The 20,254-nt window shown below is 40.3% G+C and overlaps 1 protein-coding gene across 1 annotated transcript; it reads left to right on the forward strand.

The window, feature by feature from the left end:
• Positions 1-424: 424 nt before the first annotated feature.
• LOC135558804 (forkhead box protein F2-like) lies at positions 425-5,125 on the forward strand. The gene is made up of 2 exons (XM_064992943.1): positions 425-1,812; positions 3,135-5,125. The coding sequence occupies exons 1-2, from the start codon at positions 837-839 to the stop codon at positions 3,305-3,307; spliced, it is 1,149 nt and encodes a 382-aa protein (XP_064849015.1). The 5' UTR covers positions 425-836; the 3' UTR covers positions 3,308-5,125.
• Positions 5,126-20,254: the final 15,129 nt, after the last annotated feature.

A 20,254-nucleotide genomic window follows, 5' to 3' on the forward strand; every position in this document is an offset into this window, starting at 1 on the left:
TTCATCGTTTTGATGTATTCACTATTATTCTACAAATAAAGAAAAACCTTTGAATGAGTAGGTGTGTCCACACTTTTGACTGGTACTGTATATACCTAAAACTAGAATTCTAGTAAATAGGATATGCCTACGTTATGTTTATGTCTCATTCATGGTTAACTTGGAACCATTGCCTTCATCGTCTGGCATGTTGCACTGTTGACTGGAATGTCTAAATGAGTTTGATAAATGGTTTAATTGCGTGTATGAGAGTTGTGAGGAGTGGGTGGGAAGAGGTCTCTGTTAGTCTTCTGAGCTTGTGCTGTGATGTGTGTGGCTCTTGCTAGAATTATGTCTGGACCGCTGGACCGGGGCCAGATCTGGGAGAGGGTGGGTCTCGAGTTCCTGGCGATTTCTTGGAGGGATTTAGCCGGGATCTTGGGGGCAGAAAGAGATTTAAGAATTGATAGGTGGTCGAGTTTTGTTTGGCCGAGTGGATATGCGCAAGAAAGTCGAGGAGCTTTATGTTTCCCCTCTTAAAGGATTATTGCCAGCGATGGCCACAGTGAGACGGAGGAGGAGCAGCCGCCACACCGATACTCTGCTGGTGATCCTGATTAGAACTGCAATAAACGCGCAGTGAATCGCCACTGGACACTAACCTCTCCAATTATCACATTTGGAAACATATTTTAGAACGTCTGAAGGAGTTATGCTGAGCAATTGACTCATGTATTGGGTGTAGGATACTGCTCTCATTAGATTTTTCAGGTCAGTGCAAAAAATAAAAAGAGCATTGGTCATACTCTTGGTTATAGGCTACTCATACTCCTCTGTGTCCCAATTTGGGCGCAAACATGACGACTGAGAGCTCACAGCAACATCTGGACTCGTCTCATCCTCTGAGATCCAGCCCAGCAGCCGGAGTGATGCACGCCACTCAGATGAGCGCACAGCCAGTGGCGGAGAGCTCACCAAATGCGTCGAACAAAAGGAAAAAGGGCAACTCTGGCTTGAGGCGTCCCGAGAAGCCGCCCTATTCATACATCGCTCTTATTGTGATGGCTATCCAAAGCTCCCCGACAAAGAGGCTTACTCTGGCTGAAATCTATCAGTTTCTTCAGGCCCGTTTCCCTTTCTTTAGAGGGTCTTACCAGGGATGGAAAAACTCTGTGAGGCACAACCTGTCTCTAAACGAGTGCTTCATAAAACTGCCCAAGGGCCTCGGCAGACCAGGCAAGGGACACTACTGGACCATAGACCCGGGAAGCGAGTTTATGTTCGAAGAGGGGTCCTTCCGTCGCAGACCTCGCGGATTCCGTAGAAAATGTCAAGCCCTGAAACCCATGTATCGAATGATGAATGGCATCGGCTTTGGCGCGTCGATACTGCCCCAAAATTTCGATTTCCAGAACCCCTCTGCGTCCTTGGCATGTCATAATGGTTACAACTTGGACGTGATGGGGACTACGGTGCCAGGGAGCTACGACGGGCTGTCTGGAGGGCATCATGTTCCTCACATGTCGCCAAGCCCCGGGTCCACCTACATGGCTGCCTGTCAGGTGTCGTCTAATGGAGAATACTGCCCAGACAACAGTAGTAGCCCTCTGCACTCAACGCCGGCGGCGATGTCAGCAGGCACCTTGGACTGTCACTCTCCCTATACCAGTGTCCCCTCACACTGGACATCACCAGGTGTGTCTCCATACATCAAGCAGCAATCCCTGGCTTCAAACAGTCCCACATCCTCTGCCTTGCATTCGAGCATATCCCCTTACTCTCTGGAGCAAAGCTATCGCCATCACAACGGAAGAGACTCATCTGATATTTCAAGTAAGCCGGTTTACTTTACTAATAGGCAAACACAATATTTAATTGCATGGGCACACTATATGGCCAATTATAACATATGCAACCAAGTAATAAATAGTATACTCTTATGTGCAGTTTGCATTAAATCGTGCGTATTTATACCTACTGTTTAATTTGGAAGTATACCTAGTCGAGATGGGCAGTTTTGCTGATTGCGAATCATAGGGAAGGGGGGATTGGGCCTAGTTAGGCTACACTGGCATTGTTTTGCTTGTCCATTTATGAATAAAAAAACAATTGTAGAACTATGAAAATTTAACTAAAAACACAAATAATTAACATTCATGCAAATTCTACTGCCAAGATTAACATAATCACTCTCAAGGAAGTAAAAAAAACTGTAGCCTATATTTTTATTTTCAAGGCTATTGGCCAGCTCAGCCACAGACAGACCTACAAACACCAATGTATGACATGACAATAATATGTAGACACCTAATTATGTATATAATAATACACAAAAATGTATAAGCTTCCTTTAGATTTTTTTTTTGGGGGGGGGCTATATGTTGTTCCATGTCGTGAAGCTCTTATTCAATGCGTTTGAATGGGCTAATAGCAGTAAGGCCAAAAACTGTAGCCTAGATTTCATTTTCAAGGCTATAGGCCTAAATGAAAATGCGCCTAACACCAATATGTGCCATGGCAATAATATGTCAACATCTAATTATGTGTATAATACATACCAATTATGTGTATAATACACAAATAATATAATACACAAAACTACATCAGTGATGTCAACAACCAAGTATGTTTTCCCTATCCGTACATATGGTTGATTCTGGCCAGTACAGATATTACTGCCTGTGACCTTTGTGCGCAATGGTCTCCATAAGAAACTACATATAAATATGAACAATAATATCACTGAATTAAATAGTTTCATTACAAATACAAATGATGTTTGTAAAATAATTCAACACTAAATCGAAAGCAAAGTATTCATGGCAAATATCAAGGACACCTTTCCAGGAAAATATTCAAATCCTTATGTTTACAAATGATCTATTATTTTCACATACATATATATATATATATATATATATACGTGTGTGTTTCATGAAATCGTTTGTATTTTGCATGTATGCTCTAAATGATCTGCTTGCAGTTGTTTTAGGAAAAATGTAGCCTACCATTTAAGAAAAATAATTGGCATTAATACAACGTCCAAATATTGGCGCCATGGAGTTCTTTCATTTTTTTTTTGCATTAGAACAAGTTGGTTTTGTATTTGAAAAAGCTTTGTGTTTGACTGTCACGTCTCTTCCATCTGTTTGCAGCGGGATTGTCTCGATACTCGAGCCATTCATCGCCAGTATGTGACAGGAAAGATTTTGTTTTGAACTTTAACGGAATCTCTTCATTTCACCCACCAACTGCCAGTGGATCGTACTACCACCAGCTACATCACCACCAGAATGTCTATCAGGACGTCAAGCCATGCGTCTTGTGAAATCAACGCGTTAAGACCGCCATCTTGGATGAGGATCACAACAACTACACAGCTACTATATACAAGCCATAAGCTTCCTTGTCATTTGTCCCAGATGCCAATACCTGTAAAAATGGGCGGGGGGGGGGGGGCAGTATACAATATGTCAGTCACTCTGTCTGTGAGAACTTCCATGCCATAACACCTTTCAGGAGAAATGAAAAACTTTAGGTCTGAGTGCATGGAGTATAAATTGGAGAAGAAAAAAAATACATACATGTAGCCTATTGCCATTGTCAAGGACGGCTCAGACAGCTATTGGATATAGTTGATCAATGACATCTCAAGTCAGCCTTCCTTCAAACTCTGTCACCATGCCATGATGCATTCAGGAGTACACTAATTGTGTCGTTTCATTCATATTGTAGACTAGTGATTGAGTATAAGTTATCAACACGGATAAAATGCAATACAACTACGTTAAATGTGTTTAATTAAAAATACATGCACATTCACTCCGATTTATCTTTACCTATTTGCACTTAAATCTAAACCCTTGAGTTTTAAAGATTTCGCTGCAGCAAGTCAATAAAGAGATCTATTTTCAAACTGTTTGGGTTAATTCTTATTTAAGGGTAGGCTAAATGTTTATGCAATGCAGCATATCGCAAATCCTATAGGGATTGTATACAGCGTGGGAGATCTTTTGGGACTACAATTGCCCAAAATTGTCTTTGAGTTCTTTATGACAAATTAGGTGTTACTTTTTTTGTTATTTTTTTCGTTATTATAAACCTTAATATAACTGTTATTAATACACAGATTGATTGTTGTTACAGCCTACTATTTGAATTCAACGAATTCACTGTTGACAAATAAATGACAAACACATGGATACATCTAATGTATTATATTCAGCATTTACAAATGCAAATTATTATCAATTTTGGGTCAGAAATTACCCCCGTTGGAGGTTTTAAGATTTAAATATGTTGGTGCTTTTAGGATTAATTTCCATTGGGATCGAATATATAATATGATCATACTAATATCAACATATTGTTACAGAAGACATTTGACAAATAATCATAACGGCAATACATTTGAGATAACCTATTGGTTAAAACTTTGAAATGTGGACTTTCAAAATGCTAGCTACCATCCACTTCAACCTTTTGAACATACATAGGCCTACTATTCAACCAATACTTTTTCTTCTCTAAATCCTGATTTAAAAAAAAATCTGATTCTGAGGAATGACGCGTGAGTGGACATGTATGTTTAGTATAATTATTTGTGAGATATCACTTGGCTTGACCTGGTTATACAAATAATAAACGTGTACACATTTGGATGGAATTGAGCATTGACATGTGAGGTCAGTGGCTGGCTAGGAACTGCCCGTCTAAAAAAAAAAAAAAATCAGATTTGCTCACAAATAAACTTTGATGAAGCAAAAATTCACCATACAACCGATAACTCCAACAATCAGGGTGACATAAGCTATTAACCAAAATTGACAACGTCAAGAAAAATCCTCAAATGTAAATACCAATTTAGCCATCATACACAAGCGATCGCCTCAGATGGTGGCATATTTCATATCATACTGCAAAATGACACACTGATCAACATAGCTCAGCCATAGACCGGCGCTAAAATACCAACATATGGACACATTTCATCCAAATAATTCACAACACAAACTCCATAGCCTTTCAATGGATTTACAATACTTCCAACAAAGTCTAAATAGCAACACTCGAAATGAATGAAAATGCAGTTTAAAATGTTAAAAAAAGTGTCTCAAAATGAAATTCTACCTTTAATAAATAAAATGCATCAAAGTGATATTGTCTATTCTCATATTCATTCAACAGTAGCCTAACCAGTAAAATGCATTTTCCCTTGCATTTAGAAAATGCATCGTTGTAGGGCCAAGAATGACACAATGATCAAACCTGGCTTTCATTTGAACACTGACATTGTCAAAAAATGTTGTAAAACATTCCTCTAGTCTCATCTGTAATCGTCTTGTCTGCTTCGGGTTTCTGTGTCTGTCAGGCTTAGTGTGGTTCATTTGATCGCATGATTTTCTGTCCCTTCCTCTGATGAAGGTCAGGTATCCCTCTCTGAATTATACCAAGTTTTCCTTCAAAATACAACTTGGAAAATTGTTTTGGGTACAGTATAGTATCAATTGGTCAGGTTGTTTTTGCTTGCCAGCTAAATTATGTAGACACGCCCACATGCGCAGAGTTTACCATACAACATGATGAGTTAATACTTATGCGCAAAATAGGAAATTGGCTCAATAAACAAATTAAACTATAGGCAAAGCAGTGAGGCCTATGCTGACCCTATCCAGACAGTGACTGTATGGGAATGGCCTTGCACGCTTTGATGCCATTTTAGCCAATTATGAAATGTTGAGTATAAAAACCACCAGAATCAGCTTTTTTATTAGACTATCACAGGGTAAGCACTGCCTACATGTCACTGGAATTGATGCATAGCTGACTAGAGAGGAGAAAGACAAATAAATACAAGGTGGAGAAACATACATAATTTGCCATTGTGAAATGAATAGTAGCTAAAAAAGGCATACATGTAGCCTGAAATCTGAATACCTGAAAACAATAGTGAAATAGAACTATACTCAAGTTTGGGTTTCAGGTGATTAGTTAAGCCTACCAGTTGCTCACAAATCCATCTAAAGCACTGATTGTAACAAGGCCACCACCTAGTGGTACTGCCTTACCTGTACACCTACCACAGACAGAAATGTGAAATTCACAAAGATGGAAAACTACTGTACATTATTGAGACGATGCAATCATGAAGTCAATATTGGCATTTAACTACCCAAAATAGTAGTTGAGGTAACCTACAGCTCCCTGATGCCTGGAATGAGAAATGGTTCAAGTTCAATATAGCATCTACACTGGTGACTCTCGTGATCCTTTCCTGTTTCATGGACATGATGCATACCAGACCATATAGACAAGACTCTGGAGCTTTCCCTCTGCCTCACACGTTACCAGGCTTACAGCTTTTCTCTATGACTGAGAACAACTGACTTCCAAGCTTCCATTGGACAGGCCGATATTCAATTAATTCCAAGTCAATCTGACCCTTCTATAAGGTCTATCACAAACTTCTCATAAATTGGGCATGTGGTTCCTGAGTTCAATATTGATTTGCATGTAAATTGACCTATCATGAAATTGGATTGGATTATTCTATGTAGTGGATTAAAAAAAAGTAATTTGAATCAAAACAGCCAGAGGTTTGTAAATTACAGAATACTATATGGGGTGTATGGGGGCCTCGGACCAGGGTCTATGGGGGCCTAGGGATGGGGTCCTTGTGGTCCTCGGGTCATTTTTAATCATCTAAACATCATATTTTCACTAAACAACATCAGCAGATGTGCATGATACATTCCGTGAGTGTGTTACATTTGGAAAAGACTGACACTTCAGAAATTTAAAAAACTGATCACTTTTTAAACATTTTATTGAACCTTTATTTAAATCAGGAAAAGACTCTGGAGGTTAGAAACATGTAAATGCATAATAAACTACCCCTTAACATTGTAGTGATCTTATCCATGTCATCATTGCACCAGGTTATGTTATATTACTAATCATCTGGAATGGTCCTGAAAGACATCTGAATCCATTTCTGCAGCTATGAAATGTTTGGTCCAGATTTATATTAGCTATTCAGCAATTAAATTGACTATGTTTTTCTTCCAACTGACTTGAGAGAGTTGGTGGTTGATCGATTTGTCTTGATAGATACATTAGACCGGTTGACCGGTCTTGATAGATACATTACATGCATCTCTCTCATAATCTATAGGCTACTTCCAATTGGTGCGTCCCTTAGACATGATGGATTTATTCAGAGTAACAGGCCTACCTCTATCCATAGGACTCCTGTGGAACTCCTCATTTCATGGCACCGCCTCCTTGCCACATATAAACAGCTTATCTGTTGAATGAATAAAAGGTCAAATTAGTGAGACATTTTTCAGATAATGTAACGTGTATAAACTGTGTAGTTCAACCTGGCTATCAATGCTACCGTCAATGCTGTTGAGGATTCAACAACAATCACAACCACCAGAAATGACTAGCACCACCACGACACATCATAATGATTCACCATCCATCATAAATCTACTTCCCTAAACAGCCGAGCGTTTCAGTTGGGCAGAGATCAGTCCTGCCGCATTAATCATGCATCATGTCTTATCAATGAAGCCCTGACATTATGATTAGATGCATGTTATGCATGGTTGATGATGGATAGATTTAGATATCAGCCTGCCCATTCGATCACTTTGAACAAGACATGTCTCCTAAAAATGGGACTCGAGGGTAAGCTTGCTTGGCTCTTCTGAAAGGTTAATTTAGAAAATAAGTACATCTTGGACTGGGATGTCTATTGGTACAGCTGAGGCTGGGCTAATCCACGTTGCTGTAATAGTCAGCCATTACCTGGCAATGATCCCCTGACTCCATTTTAAACGCTGGGTGTGTTCGAGCAGTAAGCCCAACGAAGACGACTGTAGACGATAGTCGGTGAGTGAAGTTGTGGAAGGCGCATCTGCAATAGCAGAAAGTCGGACTCTGTAGTGATTTCCCAACTGCAAGGCTCAGATCAACATTGCAGTGTCACCATAGCTGCTATTGGTTCTAAAAGTTCTTCTGTATAAATGTCTAAAGCAACTTTTCTATACCCCCATATCACACACACTCACAAAACTGGAAACATAATGTGTGTGCAATTAATTGGTTACAGAGATATCTAAAATCTCACCTCCATTCTTCTTATTCGACGAGGTTTGACAGCAGTTGGCATCCAATAAATGTTGCATTACCACCACCTTATACTTTGGTTTAAAGGAAATGGAATTGAAAAAAAAAAATCTACAAATACCCTACCAACTAACCCTACACTCACTAAAAAACCCACCACCCTTCTCCACTGTTTAAGTCTATCTAGTCCTCAGTCCAACAGCCTGAAAAGACGGGACACCCCCCACTTAACACGCCCTCTAACTCCTCTGACGTCAGGTCTCGTACACCCAAATACCTCTCTGCAGCTTTACACCACAATCTACCTTTTCTGCTACTTACATTCCATCCCTGCAGTACAGTTGAAAACCATTGCTATAAACGCTAAAAATCAAATCTCACTGAAGCATATACAGTATCTTAACATTACTTGTCGGGCAAAGACTCAACATCAAAACTCAAAAGAACAGACGACTCTTCTGTTTCACGCCACCCTGTCTGTGTTGCACCAAACGACGAGCATCACAAACACCAGGAATCTTCCCCTTCAGTTGGTTATCTTTCACATTTACCGTTACCCCAGTAATCACTCCTTTCAATGGTGCCCCTTTCTTGAGAGCAAAACAATTCACATTCTTATAACAAGGAGTGCCTGCTCCCTCTGACCAGCAGAAACACAAACAATTATCACAAGACCACTTCTGGTTACCTTCCCCGATTCCACAGCACCCAACTCTGTTTGTACCCACCCTGAAACCACAAATGGGTCAGTCAAAAAGCAAGGGTCCACTTTTCACAAAAACGTCACTCCTACAGTCACAGACTCATCTTTATCCTGACCCTCGGTGCAAAAGCCTCTGGCTCCGTGAACTTCACCATGCCTACCACCTCCGATACTTCACCCTCTCTCACTTCCATTTCTCATCCTGTCTTCGATCCGGCATACAGCTCACCCTGCATACACTTTCTAACATTCTTCGTTAACAAACCATTTCCCCTTTTCTGCCATTTTAACCGATTCAAGCTCACCCTCTTCCTCCCCCTCCCTCTTTGACCTCCTCTGCCTCTTTTCCCCTCCATTCCTCCTCCCTAATCCAAGTAATATGTCTCCTGATGATAATACTGCACTTCTCCAGTCATATATCTTGTTCTTGTCATTTTGCCATTTTCCATCCTCAAACCAGTATCCTTGGCCAAGTCAGCTTCCTAAGGAAAAGAGCAATCTCATTTCAATAACGTGTACTTTGATAATAAATGGAGATGAGCTTTCATTCATTCTCACCACTTTCATATGTATCCCTTGTAGATTTTGAAATGTGGCAAAGATGGTTCCTTGTTTCAGTCACATCTTTGGCCATCTTTGGCCATATCAGTCAAATCCCAATTGTGATTGATCCCTGAACCCATGTGACGCCGTTTTGAAGTGTATTAAAACCTCCTTCATTACCCTACCTGTAAAAAATCCTGATAAAGGCCAAAATGTGTTGGGTGAAGTTGTATAAATAGAAAATACTATCCTCCAAATGTTGCTGTTGCTGTACCACTTGTGGCTCAAGGCTACGGTGAGATTCCTCACGCAGCCACAACCCCTAACGTGTAAGTAATTTATCTACAAAAATAATGCTATGACACTAAAATAGTGGGTCAGTGATGACCAGAGTGGTAACGTCCTGGGTGCATCTGTGACAGACTAAAGTCGGACACTGATGTGGTTTTCCAACAGCAAGGCTCAGTGTTGCCGTTGTATATAAATCCTATTGAAATGAACATGTCTCCAACTCCTTAAGCCAGTGTTTCCCAACCCTGGTCCTCGAATACCCCCAACAGTACACATTTTTATTGTAACCCTGGAAAAGCACACCTGATTCAACTTTTCAACTAACCATCAAGCCCTCAATGAGTTGAATGAGATGTGTTTGTCAAGGGATACAACAAAACGGTGTACTGTTGGGGTACTGGAGGATCCACTGTCATAGGCCTACTCACAAAATTGAAAATATACTGTGTGTGTGTACATTGCACAATCAATTGGTGAGAAAGAGAGCATCAAATATCACATTTATTTGTACATAACCACTGTATACATTCATTGTGGCCAAGTTGCTTCCTGTTCCAGTCATATCTTTGGTCATGTTTGGGTCAAACAAATACAACCTAATGACTGGTTGACAACAGAGCCTCCCACACCGTAGGCGATGGCTGCACGGTGACGCTGGTGAAGAGCAACTGTCCAAACGTGCAGTCGCCTGCAGTCAAAAACTTCATGACCTCTTATCACAATTTTTGTCAAGTTCATGCAGTCGACGTGTATGTGCAAATCTGACAATTATTAACCCCATAATGCAAAACACTTTGAAAGGCGGGTAGCTTAGAGGTTAAAAGCATTGGGCCAGTAACCGAAAGATTGCTGGTTTGACTCCCAAAGCTGACGAGTTGAAAAATCTGTTGATATGTTGAGACACTTAACCCTAATTGTTCCTGTAAAATGTTCTGGATAAGAACATCTGCTAAGTGGCTAAAATGTACAGAAAATAGTCACTGACTAGACTGTTGGCATGCGCCCTATGAGTCTGAGTGCTTTGAACCTCATATTACCATTTGCCACAGTTAAAATCAATGGGCACGTTTGAGTGGTAAGGCTAAAGCAACCAACTGTAGACGAAAGTCGAGCAGTGAAGTCTGGGAGGTTCATCTCCGACAGCCGAAAGTCGGACACTAATGTGGTTTTCAGTACTGCCATAGATAAAAGTTTATCTTTATAATGTTGAAATTAAACATGGCTCCAACCCCCATATTACACACTCACATACTGAAATCATATGTAGGTACATTGTACTATCAATCAGTGAGAGAGATCATCAAATATCACATTCATTTGTATATATCCACTGTATACATGAATTGGGTCAAGGGTGGTGCCTGTGTCAATAATGTGTTTGGTCACATTCACATGGGTCAAACAAAAACACCCTAATGATTGGTTGGCAATAGAGCTTCCCACAATGCAGGTGATGGCTGCAGGAGGAAGTTGGTGAAGAGTGACTGCAGTCAAAACTTCATGACCTTTGATCACATGCTTTTTGTAAAGTTCATGCAGTTGACATCTAGGGGTCAAATAGGACAATTTTTAACCCCATAATGCAACACACTTTGAAAGTCGGTGACCAAAGATGGTAACCGACTTGACAAAAATGATCTACTCGAACACGCTGCACTTTTTTGAGACAAACTTATGACGTTAGCTTACTAGCTATCTTAGCTAAATATATATATATATATATTTTAGCTAAGATAGCTAGTAAGCTAGCGTCATAAGTTTGTCTCAAAAAGTGCAGCGTGTTGATTCAATTGTGCGGCCACAAGAGTGACACGTGACTACAGTTTTCATTGAATTGTGGGTCGTATCAACCCTGCAAGTGACCATACTGGGCTTGTTTGAGTGGTAGGACTTAAGCAACTGATTGCAGACGAACGTCGAGGATTGAAGTCGGGGGAGGTGCATCTGCTACAGCCGAAAGTCAGACACTGATGTGGTTTTCCAACAGCAAGACTCAGTGCAACATGGCAGTGTTGCTATTATTTATAAATGATTTTGTTGTTGTAATGTAACCCCCAAATCACACACTCACATACTGTAAATATATGTGTGTACATTGTACTATCAATTGGGGAGAGAGAGCCTCAAATATCCCATTTATTTGTACATATCTACATCCACTGTATACATATAAATCCTGGCAAAACACTCTAATGATTGGTTGACAAACAGTGCCTCCCACAATGCAGGCAATGGCAGCAAGTTGCAGCTGGTGAAGAGCAACTGCAGACAATTGAAGTCAACTGCAGTCGAAACTTCATGACCTTTGATCGCATGGTCAAAGTTCACACAAGTTGGACAATTTGTATCCCCATAATGCAGCACACTTTGAAAGGCGGTGACCAACGATGGACACCAATTTAAAAAAAGTGATCCGCTCGAACGCTCCCACCGTGAATCCCAAACCACCTTCTCGCCCCTAACTACCTACTCGCCCGTAGGGCCCTCCATTGTCACGTGTTGCTGATTCTGAGGGTGACTTCCAAAGAGTAGCGATGGGATCAATAAACCCATCAACTTCAAGACACACTCCTGAAGTAATGAAGTGAACATGAAATTCAAATTAACAAATCCCCCCTGTTTTACAAGGTATAAACCTCAGTAAGAGGTAAACATTTAATTTGGAAGGTATTTCATCTGTGATGTGTCAAGTCTCGAAATCTGACATAACCAAATGCAGCCTGCAGCCTTGCTGGCTCGGTCGAAGTGGCTATCTGAGGGTCTAATTAGCCTTTACACCCTCAATAATTATCACTCTCTCAGCTTTGGGACACTTGTGCCAAAGGTGTTCACTCTCTCCCTAGAGCTAAATCGAGGGCTGGGGAGGCATCTTTTGGGAATTGGACAGCACCTTAAGATAGCAATCAAACTGCATCCGGCTTCGATGGGGATTCAGGGATAGTGGCTAGCGCAAGTGTACTAAAGTAGTTTGATATTTTCCAGTATTTTTCCAGTCTGCCATTGTAACGCATGTGAAACGGCTAGCTTAGTTAGCGGTGCGCGCTAAATAGCGTTTCAATCGGTGACGTCACTTGCTCTGAGACCTTGAAGTAGTAGTACCCCTGCAAGGGCCATGGCTTTTATGGAGCGATGGGTAACGATGCTTCGTGGGTGACTGTTGTTGATGTGTGCAGAAGGTCCCTGGTTCGCGCCCGGGTATGGGCGAGGGGACGGTTTAAAATTATACTGTTACATTGATGCTGTTGACCCGGATCACTGGTTGCTGCGGAAAAGGAGGAAGGTCAAAAGGTGGGTGAGTGTAACGGATGTGAAATGGCTAGCTAGTTAGCGGTGTTTGCGCTAAATAGCGATTCAATTGGTGACATCACTTGCTCTGAGACCTTGAAGTAGTAGTTCCCCTTGCTCTGCAAGGGACGTGGCTTTTGTGGAGCGATGGGTAACGATGCTTCGTGGGTGTCAGTTGTTGATGTGTGCAGAGGGTCCCTGGTTCACACCCAGGTATGGGCGAGGGGACGGTCTAAAATTATACTGTTACACCATCAAATGACTGTTATGATTAATGAGGTATCGAATTCTGCTGCTCTAAGGGGATCTATTATTAGGCTGTTGAGAAAGTGTTTGTTTATCATTTGTTCTTCTAAATTTTAAGGACCTCCATTGCTTTATTCCCCGCTTGCCAAAACGCCAAAACTTGAAACTTTACTTGAAAACTTGAAACAAAAGCAGCCAAGTTAAATGTAATACGGGCATGAAACACATGGGGGCAGCAGCATAATATCTATGAAACATCCTAAAACTACTGTCAAAGAAAGCCTGTGGCATTTACCCACACTCAAGTAAACATAATAGGAGTAATAGGCTCTGTCTGTCACATTCTTAAGAGATTGTTCGTGCTGCTGTGAAAAATGTTGAATCTAGTGCGTTGGATACCTTTGGTGTTCATTGATTATGTTGATGCTAGCTTATACAATAACATATGGGGAAACTATAGTGCGCATCCAGCAAGGCTGTATAAGTTTCTCAGGCGAAGTGAGTATTTCAGCGCAAAAGCCAGGCATGTCCTACCTGTGATTTGAACTCACATCCTTGGATTAAGAGTACTAACCAGTACAACATGGAACCTGTCCATAACCTTTAAGCTGTAGAACCCTAGCTCTGGGCTCTCAGCTCAAGGTATGGACCACACAGTGGCAATTTTAGCATTTTAGCATCTTGGTGGGGCAAACACATAAAAAAATGTGGGATGCAAGCCAGCAAAGCCACTACACAACACAACACTGAACAATACATTAATTGCCTTATAATGGTGACAAACGGTGCCCACAAGCCACCACACAACACAATACTAAACAGTACATGAATTGCACTATAACGGTGACAAACGGTGCACATTCAGCCTCATTTACTGCCTTTAAAAAAAACATAGCTGATGTGCTTTGTACTGACAATTGAGCTGTACAAACTATGGCATAAGGGGACAACAAGCAGATAATAGGCAATCCATAATTTTGATTAAGACATTAATGAGCGAACTAGGACGGGCGTAGTCAAAATAACTATTTGTTCAGCACTTTTGAAATGTACAGCCACAGAATTCAGAACAAGGGCCATTCTTACAGTGTTCTCCCTGTACACCAAGTCAGAATCGTAGGATAAATAAAGGGGGCATATAAGCAGAGAATGAAAGCTCTTACAATATTCAATGATTACATTTCTCTAAACAGGTTATACGCTACATGTGCACCACCAAGTTAGAACAGTAGGCAAAATTAAGAGGGGAAAATAAACCAAATTATTAGGGTTAGGCACATGGGCTACTAACAGTTTACTACATAACATACACTTAGTATTGCTTTCTTAGCTACAGTATGCATATCTCCCTGGCTTATGACATAATTTATGCAGCGGCATACAAGACATTTTTGGACTCACCTTGTTGTGCTGTGCTCACTTGAACAGGAAGGTGGCACTGTGGTCCATCACGAGCAAATTTTGTCATCAAACTTTGTCATCAAAGTCTGACATTCTCTGGATTTAACTTCTTATGGCTGGGGGCAGTATTGAATGGCTTTGATGAATAAGGTACCCAGAGTAAACTGCCTGCTACTCAGGCCCAGTTGCTAATATATGCATAGTATTACTATATTGTGATAGAAAACACTCTGAAGTTTCTAAAAATGTTTGAATGATGTCTGTGAGTATAACAGAACTCATATGGCAGGCAAAAACCTAAGAAAAAATCCAACCAGGAAGTGGGAAATCTGAGGTTTGTAGTTTTTCAAGTCATTGACTATCGAATATACAGTGTCTATGGGGTCATATTGCACTTCCTACGGCTTCCACTAGATGTCAACAGTCTTTAGAACCTTGTTTGAGGCTTCTACTGTGAAGGACGGTGGAATGAGAGCTGAATGAGTCAGGGCTCTGCCAGAGTGCCATGAGCTGATCACGCACTTGACTTTTCATCTAAACATTCGCCTTGACATGCCCGCGCGTCGTGAGTTTGGATTGTGTACTAAATGCGTGAACAAAAAGGAGGTATTTGGACACAAATTATGGACTTTATCGAACAAATCAAACATTTATTGTGGAACTTGGATTCCTGGGAGTGCATCTCAAGAAGATCATCAAAGGTAAGTGAATATTTATAATGCTATTTCTGACTTCTGTTGACTCTATTGATTATTGCATGGTGTGCTTTTTCAGTAAAGCTTTTTTGAAATCTGACACAGTGGTTGCATTAAGGAGAAGTTTATCTAAAGTTCCATGCATAACACTTGTATTTTCATCAACATTTATTTATGATGAGTATTTCTGTAAATTGATGTGGCTCTCTGCAAAATCACTGGATGTTCTGGAAGACAAACATTACTGAATGTAACGCGCCAATGTAAATTGAGAGTTTTGGATATAAATATGAACTTTGTCGAACAAAACTTTCATGTATTGTGTAACATGAAGTCCTATGAATGTCATCTGATGGAGATCATCAAAGGTTAGTGATTAATTTGATCTCTATTTCTACTTTTTGTCACTCCTCTCTTTGGCTGGAAAAATGGCTGTGTTTTTCTGAGACTAACATAGTTGTTTGGTGTGCTTTCGTCATAAAGCCTTTTTGAAATCGGACACTGGTGGGATTAACAACAAGGTTTTCTTTAAAATGGTTTGAAATACTTGTATGTTTGAGGAATTTTAATTATGTGATTTCTGTTTTGAATTTGGCTCCCTGCACTTTCACTAGCTGTTGTCATATCGATCCCGTTAGCGGGATCTAAGCCATAAGAAGTTTTAAGTTGCTTTTAAGACAACTGGGAACTTTGAAAAAAAACAAGGTTGAATCATGATGACGTCAGTGATCTTCAGGTCGTAGATCTAGAAAGAAAGAGGCCCGAGCTCCTGATTTTACAATTCCGAGTTGGATGACTGTTCAAAACATATTTTCCCAGTCAGAGCTCATTTTTTTCTGAGTTCCCAGTTGTCTTGAACTTACGGAAGTCAGATCTCGCAGTTCCAAGTTAATAGTTGTTTTCAGCCCAGGCACAAATCATGCTTCATTGACAGAATGGCCAATGTTGAGTGTTTATAATTTTAAACTTGGAAAAGAGACCCTAATTCCCAGACTTGGGACCACACCACCACTCCACTGAATAGCAGGCTAGTGATTGCTTTGCAATGCTTGCAGCTAGCCACTGATTATTTCCAAACTACTAATTGTTGAATTTGCAATTTTCATCTTGTTTTGTAATGTTTATGTCCAATTGCCGATGAGCACTGACATGTTTTATCTATAATCATTATTTTTCTTCATATGACTTAAAAAAAATGTTTCCAAAACCATATCAGGTGCTAGGATATAGTTTATTTTAGACAGAGCATTTGGCCAGCATCAGACAGTCGGAGCGTCGGGGCATTTGCCTAGGACGGTATGGTAAGTGGAATGACCGAATGTAATATCATGACTCCAATTGCATTACAAGGGCAAGTAAAACCCTAGTGCTCTCAAATTTTAGGCGGCATTTTGCCTTCTCCCTACAGTTCTCAGCAATTAGCTTCGCCCATGACTGCCTTATGTCAGCTACAATCCCCACGCTGTGTTTTAAAGTTTAGAAACGTCATTAATCATCGCTTCCATTGCAGCTTTCAAAACATATGAACCTTATATTACATCAGCGAGAAAAAGTCCTTCCAATAAAAAATATACACTTACTGTAACAGTTTTGCACAGATCAATACAGCTATGGGTGCCTGCATCCGACGAAACTACATTTCCGCTTCACTTCCCAAGTTACGCTTCCATGCTGGTGTTCAGAACATGCTAGATAGCTACAGGAAATGGAGCACCGAGCACGTCCCCATTCTCATCGATGGGTCTGTAGTGGAGCAGGTTGAGAGCTTCAAATTCCTTGGTGTCCACATCAACAACAAACTAGATAAGTCCAAACACACCAAGACAGTTGTGAAGAGGGCACAACAAAGCCTATTCCCCCTCAGGACACTAAAAAGATTTGACATGGGTCCTGAGATCCTCAAAAGGTTCTACAGCTGCAACATCGAGAGCATCCTGACCGGTTGCATCACTGCCTGGTATGGCAATTGCTCAGGCCTCCGACCGCAAGGCACTTCAGAGAGTAGTGCGTACGGCCCAGTACATCACTGGGGCCAAGTCCAGGATAAAAGGCTTCTCAACAGTTTTGACCCCCAAGCCATAAGACTCCTGAACAGGTAACCAAATGGTTCCCTGGACTATTTGCATTGTGTGTGTCCCCCCCAACCCCTCTTTTCACACTGCTGCTAATCTCTGTTTATCATATATGCATAGTCACTTTAACTATTCATTTGTACATACTACCTCAATTGGGCCGACCAACCAGTGCTCCCCCACATTGGCTAACCGGGCTATCTGCATTGTGTCCCACCACCCACCACTCGCCACCCACCACCTACTACCCGCAAACCCCTCTTTTAAGCTACTGCTACTCACTGTTCATCATATATGCATAGTCACTTTAACGATACCTACATGTACATACTACCTCAATAAGCCCGACTAACAGGTATATAGCCTTGCTACTCTTTTTTTCATTTTTTTTCTGCTGTTGTTTTATTTCTTTACTTACCTACACACACACATACCTTTTTTTCCGCACCATTGGTTAGAACCTGTAAGTAAGCAATTCACTGTGAGGTTTACACCTGTTGTATTCGTCGCACGTGACTTTGATTTGATTTGATTTGGTCACCTCTTGTTTTCCGTCTGTCATGTGGGAACACTAACCATAACACTATCAAGGTGTGTGTCAAATCAACCATTTAACCGCTGATGTGAAAGATAAGGTCCTTATGCTTCCAAATCCGTACCAGGAGCGATGCGTGTTAATGTTCAGACTGAGCGGTGAGGATCTTAGCAAAACACTGCCTTTGTCCAATGACTCTTATGTGTCATGTAATGGAACTGAACGTCATGATCATGGGCTAGCAGAACCTGTGATAGTAAGGGACATGGGTTAATAGAAAACCTTTCTTGGAAAGCAGGGCATGATCGAGTCTGAAATAGTAAACAGGATCAGAACTATCCGTTTTTAACACGAAACTAAAATGGGCAAATACTTAGACCTATATGATTGATAGGTGCCATACTGATCGCCAGGGGGCGCTAAGTCCACATGTGGTCGCTGAAACTCATTTCATCAAGCACAATTAGTCCCATCATTCCCCGTACTGCAGTTGGTACGTGGGGCCAATAAATCTCTCTCGCTCTTTCTGCCTTGTTCATTAACAGTTTATTCACAGATGTTTTTATTTTGAGATAGTAACTTTTATCATGGAGTTATTTACCATATCTTCCTTTCTTTGTGCTGTAATCTCCAGGGATTCAAATATGTCTGTGGTCTATTCGATCTTATCTGGAAATGACCGAAGTGGGTCCTTTGTATGAGTTATATTTACATGGGGGACTTTTCCCCAATACTTTTCGGGTAGTCAATATAAAACAAAACAAAAATACACCACAAAAGACCATGACACAACGAAACTAGATTGATGACGCACAAGGTTGTAGGGATTTACTGTACAGTCCCAGTAAGGCTTCAAACATGTTGAGCTTCTTTATAATATGTTTTAATTAGTTAAAACATATTTACGTATATTTAGTCGATAACTGTACTTCTACATGATTTCAGGCTAATGCATTCATACCTTCAGTGATCGGCGTATAACAAATAAATAACATATAGCCTTGGCCTACTAGTTGCTGTCATTTACAGAAGTCACTGTATATAATAATAATAATAATAATAATAATAATAATAATAATAATAATGTATAATAATAATAATGTATAATAATAATAAATCATACCTATTACTTATGGACTTTATTGCACTTACATTTATGTTCACTGATAATGGTCGTCGTTTACCGTTAATACAGAGAGGAATCGGGGATTGGGTGGGCAGAGGCATGGGGTTTTAAGTAAGAGGCACGTTGTGAATTGTGTAAACAGCTCCGGGCAGTGGAAAAGTTCATGCCCGGGTCCCAGTAAGGAAAAACCCGCGGAGCACCAGGCCAGTGGACGGCCATTTAATCAATACGACCTGTAAGAGATTAGTGCGTTATTGTGCCTCACAAGGCCATTTAGCAGACGCTTTTATCCAAAGCGACATACGTGTATACAATTTAGGTATGAGTGGTCCCGTGAATCAAACCACTACTCTGGCGTTTCAAGCGCCATGTTCTAACAACTGAGCGACAAAGGATCAATTAACAAGTTCATATTTTTGCCTCTTCTGTATATTCTCTAAAAGTTTGGCAAAAGAGAATATGTTGGGGAGCATCGTATTAATACAAAATATTTTTTTAATCGCCTGTGTAATAGCCAAAGGCATTTCATATCAGTTACGCTCCCATACAAGTTTGTGTTGCTTGTATTTAGGCAAATTTTAAGAACAATGGATTCCCTTAATTGCATGAAATATATTCAAGATTTTTTTATTTATTTACTATTCTTGCTGAGGGGCTAATACCTTTTGTAAATAAGCCTACTTTATTAATTCAACATTGCTAAGTATGCCTGAAGAAATACTAGGCTAAATAAATATCAAAACGATAATATAACTTGGGCCTATATAGAATGACTGTAATTGTTTCGATATAATGCAAACCTGGTCGTCCATAAACATTGATGGTGTGTTTTTAAAATGTTTGAATAGTCTCTCCCTGAGATCATTTTGGTTGAAAATGTTTTGTTTTAGTAATACAATTGGTCCTCTTAAAAAAAAAACATTTTAAAACGGAATATCGTGGTGAGGCTGGGCTGCGTGGTGTCCATGTTTATCCACCTATAATATAGAGATGGTAAGAAGTATGAAGGTTATATAGGGAATAGATCAATACGATCCAAGGGATCTGAAGCTTGTTAGTCACCTTCAACTTGATACAATCTGTCTGAATTTAATCAATTATGTATTCACTGAGCAAGTATATAGGAGCTTTCCCGTGCAACAAAAACGAACGGTATTGCCTATATAGTTTATCTTGTCTAGCCTACGTGACAATGCCCTTATTCCGTTTAATATTCACACATTTTGACCACAAGAATGACAC

This window comes from Oncorhynchus masou, chromosome 17, assembly GCF_036934945.1.
Source record: "Oncorhynchus masou masou isolate Uvic2021 chromosome 17, UVic_Omas_1.1, whole genome shotgun sequence".
NCBI lineage: Eukaryota > Metazoa > Chordata > Actinopteri > Salmoniformes > Salmonidae > Oncorhynchus > Oncorhynchus masou.

Coding starts and splice junctions, on each gene's coding strand:
- LOC135558804 (XM_064992943.1), top strand. CDS start 837: ATGACGACTGAGAGCTCACAGCAACATCTGGACTCGTCTCATCCTCTG. Junction 1,813..3,134: donor AGACTCATCTGATATTTCAA/GTAAGCCGGTTT, acceptor ATCTGTTTGCAG/CGGGATTGTCTCGATACTCG.